The sequence below is a fragment of the Cyprinodon variegatus genome, unplaced genomic scaffold (assembly GCF_000732505.1).
Source record: "Cyprinodon variegatus isolate N-32 unplaced genomic scaffold, C_variegatus-1.0 Scaffold160, whole genome shotgun sequence".
NCBI classification, from domain to species: domain Eukaryota; kingdom Metazoa; phylum Chordata; class Actinopteri; order Cyprinodontiformes; family Cyprinodontidae; genus Cyprinodon; species Cyprinodon variegatus.
In genome coordinates this window covers 94,728-102,754 of record NW_015150613.1, presented here as the reverse complement: position 1 = coordinate 102,754, position 8,027 = coordinate 94,728, and the positions used below count along the sequence as shown (strand labels likewise).

At 41.5% G+C, this 8,027-nt stretch overlaps 1 protein-coding gene across 1 annotated transcript in view; it reads left to right on the top strand.

Moving 5' to 3' along the window:
• LOC107086727 (zinc finger and BTB domain-containing protein 22-like) overlaps nt 1-7,904 on the top strand; it is a 9,050-nt gene extending 1,146 nt beyond the window's left edge. Inside the window, exons 2-5 of the mRNA XM_015377855.1 lie at nt 2,047-2,262; nt 3,194-3,901; nt 3,976-4,254; nt 5,930-7,904. Coding sequence (XP_015233341.1) covers nt 2,047-2,262; nt 3,194-3,901; nt 3,976-4,254; nt 5,930-6,910 — 2,184 coding nt within the window. The 3' untranslated portion in view covers nt 6,911-7,904. The remainder of the gene's footprint in view (nt 1-2,046; nt 2,263-3,193; nt 3,902-3,975; nt 4,255-5,929) is intronic.
• Nucleotides 7,905-8,027: the final 123 nt, after the last annotated feature.

Below are 8,027 nucleotides of genomic sequence, written 5' to 3'. Positions count from 1 at the left end.
ACAAATATCTGTTTATAATTTCTCCAAACTGGGTTTGTTAATTCTATAAATATTGAAAACAACAGCAGCTTCAGCCGAATAGAGAGAAAATCAAGAGCAGGAAGAGAAGCTTTTCAGTTGGAGCCCTGTTTGTTTTGAAAAACGTTTGCCATCTTTCCCCCTTTTATTAGATTTTAAATGTACCTGTTGATTGTTTTAGGTTCTGCTTTAATTGCTTTAATTGCTGTAAATACAGGAGCGCCAAAAAGAATTCAGCTGTTAAGCAGAACTTCTCATAAGTTCAATCTTTGTTATTCTGTCTGACATTGTAATTTAGAACAAAACCAGACAGAGTCAGTTTGTTTTTATGAGCAAAATATGAAAATGAACCTATTTTCTCTTTTTTTTTGAAAGTCAGTTTTGAAAGTTTTTTGTATCACTTAAAGCAAAACCTTATTTTTACAATTGGACAAATACAATTTAACTTGTAATTAATTAAAAGAAAATATTCAGTCAGTAGTATTTATACATTAGTCAGTGCTTTTTCCCACACGGTTATTTGTCCTTTTACTAAAGAATAGACGTATTTCTGAGACCTCCACTATGAGGTAGTTTCTCTGTGGGTTTGTTAATGTGTTCATACCCCTTTAAGCTCTCCCTGTTTTGTTAAAGGATTTCATAATAAGGCATAATTGTGAATCTCTAGGAAATGGCTGTACGATACCGATATAGACCTGATACAATATTAGTTTGAATCATACATGCTTTTATTGCTTATTTTTCTCTGTAGAATGGTAGAAATGGTTTGATCAAGTTACATTAATAAAACAGAACAATAGTCAACAGCAGTAGGTATGAAAGCACTGTGACTTTAAAGATAAGCGGAGTGTTTTTATCAGCATGATTTTAGATGCAGGTGGATATAATCAAATGTTAGATTTTGGTTAGTATCAGACTGATATTAATATTTGATTTGGACACCTTTAGTGTTAGTGATTTAAGCATGTAGTTGCAGAGCACATGATGGTGACTGGGTCATGCTGTTGCCCTGCAGCAGGAAGATTATGTGTTTAATTCTTGTCATTGATTGTACATCTTCATCATGTGCTCCAGCCATCCACCATTCTGTCCTGATGAATCTGTTCCGTTTACCTATATGATGTCAGGTTGGAGAAATCAATAGAGGAGATCCTGGTGGTGCTGTCTGACCTAAACCACATTATTTCTGCCTAATTAATCATCAAACTAAAGTTTATTTACATGGCCATTAGGCAGAGGCTGATCAGTTGGTGATTTGCTGCAGAGGATTAGATTATTGTAGCTGTAGTCTTAAAAATGTGGTCAAATATTGCAAATGTTAAAAAAAGCATCAAGTGACAGAAGGTAGAAAGGAAAAGGACCAAGGATTTAGCCTTGTGGTATCCCCTACGAGAGTATAGAGTGGTAATAATAAAATCATTAATGTTCATAATGCTTATTTTGTCTGAATGCAGACAGAAGTTATAGTCTTTGGACCAGAGTCTCTGAAAAAGAAGCTGATTAGTCAGTCACTTCATTTGGATGGGATTACATTGAGCTCAGACAATAAAGTAAAAAATCTTGGTGTTGTTTTTGATCAGGACCTGTCATTTAAATCCATATCAAAGAGGTTTCTAGAATTTACTTCTTTTGTTTGTGGAATATTGCAATAATGAGAAATCTCCTGTCCGGGGGTGATGCTGAGAAACTAGTCCATGCATTTGTTACTTCAAGGCTGGACTATTGTAATTATTTACTATCAGGAAGTCCACAAGCTGTAGGTAAAAGCCTTCATCTGATCCAAAATGCTGCAGCCAGAGTTCTAATGAAAATAAAAATAGAGATCATATCTCTCCTATCCTGGCTTCTCTTCATTGGCTTCCTGTTAAATCCAGGATAGAATTTAAAATCCTCCTTCTCACATATAAAGCCTTAAATGGCCAAGTCATTTTACTGTCCACAGCTGTTTGTTTGTCTCATGTTTTAGTTTGAATCATGACTGACATAATGACTGCAGTATGATGATCCTAAAGTTTCCCTTCCATCCAGATGCAGTCGGTTGCCATGGAGGTGGGAAGCAGCAGCAGTTCAGGTGGATCAGTGGTGGAGGTGAGCTTCCCCAGCGCTCAGACCTCAGTGCTGGACAGCCTGAACCGACAGAGGGAGGACGGCAGTCTCTGCGATCTGTCCATCCATGTCCAGGGACACGTGTTCAAGGCCCACCGCTGCGTCCTGGCTGCGTCCTCGCCGTACTTCCACGATCAGGTGGGCGATACGGCCCAGTAGAGCTCTGAGAGGATTTAATAAGCAGCAGATTTATGGAAAAAATCGAAATCTAGATAAGTAATTCTTTTTAAAATAAGTGCATTTGTGCAATTATGTTGGATTGAGGAGGTAAATGAGACATTTTGCCAATGGAACAAGAAAATGTACACTTAAAATAGGAAAACACAGTTACATTGTCTTATTTCAAGTGCATATTATGTAATTATCTTATTTTAAGAGTAAAAATGCTGATTCATTGGCAAACTATCTCACTTACCTACTTAAATTAAAGGTAAACTTAATTTAAGACATTTTTACTTATTTCTAGATTGTTTTTCCAGTGTTTATGGAAAGAATTAATGATAAAAAAGCAAGATTATTTTGACTCTTTATCTTTTTATTTCTCTTTACTTTAAAAGTGGTTAATTATCTATGTTTCGTACCTGGAGGTTCCCTCTTAATTCTTTATGCAAGGCAAGGCAAATTTATTTGTATAGCACAATTCAGTACAAAGACAATGCAAAGTGCTTTATATGATTAAAATACAGGAAGATAAAACAGAATCAAAGCAAGTAGGAAAAAAAAAATAAATAAAGTAAAAAATGCAGAAACACAAAAGAATATTAAAAACAGTTGGACTAAAGAAAATATGTTTTAGTTGAACTGTTTAACTAGAACAGTGGAAGGCAATCCTAAACAAATGTGTTTTTAGTCTTGATTTAAAGGAACTCAGGCTTTCCGCACTTTTACAGTTTTCTGGAAGTTTGTTCCAGATAAGTGGAGCATAGGAACTAAATGCTGCTTCTCCATGTTTAGATCTGGTTCTAGGTCTGCAGAGCAGGCTGGAGCTGGAAGACCTGAGTGGTCTGGAGGGTTGAAGGGATTCAGGTTTTGAGGTTTTTATCCTGTAACCTTTCCTTCCTTCATCCAGGTTCTGCTGAAGAACATGTCGACGGTCTCCATCCCCGCAGTGATGGACCCGCTGGCGTTCGAGAGCGTCCTGAGCTGCGCCTACACCGGTCAGCTCCGCATGCTGCGTGACGACATCGTTAACTACCTCACGGTGGGCAGCGTGCTGCAGATGTGGCACATAGTGGACAAATGCACCGAGCTGCTGAGGGAGGGCCGAGCGGCCGCGGCAGGAGGTGGCGGAGGAGCGCAGGCTGGAACCGGCGGGAGTTCGACCAATCCCAGGTGTAGCAGCAGCAGCAATGCAGATTCTGGTAACGATGGAGCTGGAAGCTCAGGGGCAGCCCCGGCGGTAGAGCCCAACGACCCCCAGCGAGCCCCCCAACCCTCCAGTCGCCCCTCAGTGAGCGAGAGCCAATCCCCCAGCAGCACCAACTACTTCAGCCCCAGAGACGGCGGCAGCTTCCTGGGAGGAGGAGCAGCTGCAGGAGGAGCGTCTCTGGATGGAGGCAGAGCCAGCAACACCCCCAGCTACTGCACGCCGTCAGGAGGAGAGGAGGCCCTGCTGATAGAGGAGGAGGAAGAGGAGGCAGAGGAGGAGGAAGAGGAGGTGATGTACCACCAGAGGAAGAGAGGAAGAGGAGGAGGCAGCGGGAGGAGGAAGAAGGGGAGCTCAGTGATGGAGCAGGAAGTCGGTGTCAGCGACAGCTTTGGGGTTTCCTCCTATCAGGTCCGTTTCTCTCTAATTATTAAATAATTTTATATTAAACTATTTAATTTTAGTTAACAGACGTCCTTCTGCAGGACGGGGAGGACTCAGAGGAGACGCTGCAGAAGCGTCCGACCTACAGCCAGCCCAGCATCATGCCGCGCAAACAGTGGGTGGTGGTGAAAACCGAGCGTCCGGAGGACGACGACCTGATCGTGGTGTCAGGAGAGGAGGGGGGAGAGGATGAGGAGGACGAAGATGAGAGGGAGATGGAGCTGACTCGAGAGAGGGAGAGAGGGAACTTCAACATCTCCAACATCAGGAGCCTTTCGGCTGAGCTGGCGAGCCGAGCGGAGAGCGACATGGACTCACAGGTGAGGAGAACACGAAGGTTCTCTGTCTTTTTAGAGTTTTCACACCCCTTGGTTTTCTATTGCAAAATTTTATATTTTAAAAATAAATATCTTGAAGGGGAGGCGTGGTCTTTCAGAATTTTATTTGATCCAATTGCCCTAAATAAAATCCAGTGTAACAATTGAAACTTTTATGACTAATAAATAAGTGTTTGTGTAGTAATTAAATCTCAGGATAAATACAGTTTGCTGTTTGCTTAAAGCAATGATGGAGATACAGGAAGAAGGAAGTCCTCTGGTCCTTTAAGGCTTTTTGATCCACACTATTATTGAAACATAAAAGTGGCAGTATCATGCTGCGGGGATGCTGCTTTACAGCAGGAAGGGAAGCTGATCAGAGTCCATGTGAAGATGGACTGAGCTGAATACAGAAACCTGATCACTTCTCAGTTTATAGAACAACAGAATCTGTTCTAGAGAAACCAGTCCAGGAGGACAGGAGTCTGAGGGTGCAGACATTAAGACGACTCTTCTCAAACTCAGGTCCTAGAGGAACAACGTTATGTAATTTTTAGCTCTGTCCCCTGCTCATCTCACATGATTTAAAAGGCTGAACTGCCTTATTAGCAGCAGCCGACCTCTGAGGTTTAAACTGCAGATTCATGTGTTCAAATGGCCTAGTCAAAGTCCAAACTAGGGCTGAAACTAATGATTGTTTTGCAACTGGATTCATCTATTGATTATTTTTCCAAATAGTAATTGAATAGCCAGTTTTTACTAAATATAAATTGAACCTGGCAAATCTAAAACTTTTCCACTTGAGTTCTGGATAGAGCAGATTAACTGACTTTTCTAAAAATCTCAAATGCAAAATGTTTAAATATTTTTACAATCTTGGTATAATTGCTGCTCTGTCAGCAAAAGTAATATCTCAGAGTTTCTACAATCAAGTTAACGATTACTAGATTAGTTAAAGATTATTTAAATAATCAATTAATCACAATTAATCCGATTAATTGTTTCAGCCCTAATCCAGACCTAGCTCTAATTTAGAATCTTTAGCTAGGCTGAAAAAATGTTTCTATTTACAGCTGCTCTCTATCTTCTAAGGTAAAGATGACTGAACTTCTTCTCTTGTTTCATGGAGATATTTTTGCCTTTAATCCAAAATACTTTCCAAACTTTCTGAAAAGTAGCAGATTTATCAGCTGTAATCTGAACAACTCCACTAATGGGGGGATAGAAGTGACTAATGGGTTAATGAAGAACACATGATGTTCAGTTTCCTTTTATGCAATAATGTGTATTTTGTCCTGTTTGACTGAGAATCTACATCAATATGATGAATTCATTAATGCAGAAATAAAGGAAATTAAGTTAATATAAAAACTAAACAGACTTTGCCTCCAATGATTCCTTAGAATCAGTTTAAACTTTAGCTGTTAATAAATGATGAGCAACAATTTCAGCGTTTTGGTGTTTAAAGGTCATAGCAGGAAAGTTTTTACCAAAATGATAATTTTTTTAATGATAATAAACCCACAGAAGATCTAGAATGGTGCAATTTAAAAGTATTTATTTTATAGTATAAAAATAATTTAAATGTTTTATCATTTATTTGATAAATGTTTTCAGTTTTCTAAAATACTTCTTTGATTTAGTCCATTTCCGATAATCTGAACTCGGGTTTTTGCAGGTGGACTACTGCCAGTCATCAGAGGACTACCTCAAGTTTGAAGGCAGCCTGATCGAACAGACGTTAGCTCAGCACCTTCATGACAACGCTGCGGGTCAGAACCAGAGTACCAGCCGGGCGGTGTCGGCTCTGCTGGGTCAGGTCCAGTCTGCAGCCTCGGCCCGGGCTCAGCTCTTCCCTCTGGACATGCAGGGGAACCAGATCCTGCTCTACAGCCAGGCCTCCGGGCTCCCCTTGGATCCCGCTACTCCTCCGCTGGGAATGATGGGCGGAGCCTCTTTCAAGGCTCCCAGTTTGGAGCACGGTGCGGTCCAGATGCAGACCGGGTTAGGGGCGGATGGTTCGGACGGCGGCGGCGCTTCAGGTGGAGGCGGCGGCTCCGGAGGGACGACCAAGGTGTTCATGTGTCACTGTGGGAAAACCTTCACCCATAAGAGCATGAGGGACCGCCACATCAACATGCACCTGGACCTGCGGCCGTTCCACTGCCCCGTCTGCTCCAAGAAGTTCAAGATGAAGCACCACCTGACGGAGCACATGAAGACCCACACCGGCCTCAAGCCCTACGACTGCCTCAGCTGCGGCAAGAAGTTCATGTGGCGCGACAGCTTCATGAGGCACCGCTCGCACTGCGAGAGGCGCAGCGGGCCGGGGGAGGACGGAGGCGGGGACGCAGGCAGACGAGGAGGAGAGGAGGGGCCGGATTTTAGCACCTCCACCCACCTCCTCCTGTCTGCACCTGAAGGGCAGGGAGACGGAACCAGAGGAGGCGGAGCTTCTGTTTCTGCTGCTGCTCTGACGCAGCAACACGGCGGCCCCTCCTCCACAGGAAGCAGTCACCATGGAAACAACATGGCCGCTGCAGGAGGGCTACTGGGTCCAGATCAGGTGTCAGGGATTTTTGGAGGTCTGGGTTTGGCTCGGAGTGTGTGTGAGGAAGACGTGTGTGAAGTCAGCGCAGATGAAAGCAGCGTGACCTAAAGCTGAGTTTGACCCAACAGGAGCTCAGTTCTGATGGTTCTGGTGGTTCTGATGGTTCTGATGGTTCCTACTGCCTTTTATTTATTACCTGGGAGAATCCAGATTCTTTTCTAAAACAGGGAGAGAGAGAGAGCACTTTGTTGGAGCTTCTGTTTGACCCAGACTCTCCAGATGGATCAATTCTCTAGATTCAGACTAAAACTGTCTTCAGTTTGTCTCAAATCATCAAGTTTTTGCACAGATTTGAAAAGCGGACCTGCTGCCTCACAGTACGCCTTCAGTTTGAATCGTTTAAGATGTTCCTAAAGTTTTTCTTTGTTTGGTAAAACAATGTTTGTTTGTTGTGAGGAAACCAGAGCACTGTTGGTTTCTGCGGGAACCTTCCAGAAGGAGCAGAGAAACGGTCCAGATGTTGTAACTTCTCTGCAGTTCATAACATGACCTGTTGCTGTGTTCAGATAAATGTCTGTCAGAGTGATTAGGAATAGAAAAATATAAAAATTCGTGTTTCTATAAGAGATTACAGGACAGCAGGGTTCATATTGATGATTTTCCTTACTGATTTTGGTCACACTGGGGCTGAGATTCAGGTTTATGAATAATTTATGACTCATCTGAGATATTTAGACATTTTAATTAAACAAAAACTTCAGATATTCCTCACAGAATCACTTTGTTAATGTTGATTGTCTAAATATTCCAACTTTACATTAAGATAAATCGCTGCTAGAAATAAAATCTTACAGAATAATTCTATCTTTAACCTTTAGGGGGCGACAGAGCACCTTTTCTTTCTTTACAGTCCTCTATGTTTTTGCTACTTAAAAAGAATATTTATCTTAATTTTATACATATTTAAATCTGTATTATAAGCTGTTCACTGTTCAGTTTCTGTTTTGATTTCATATTTAATTCTTTGGAAGTGATTTATTAAGGTCAGCTGGATGCATCTGTTCAGAAATCATCAGTAAATAAAAACTAATGCTCTCCAAGGCTCTTCTGACTATAAATGTATCTGTTTTTGTTCAGATTTTTATTTTTATTTCTTATATCTAGGAGTTATTTATAGTATATTATTTTAGTTTAGTTATTTTATCATAAAAGGCATGTATGCAGC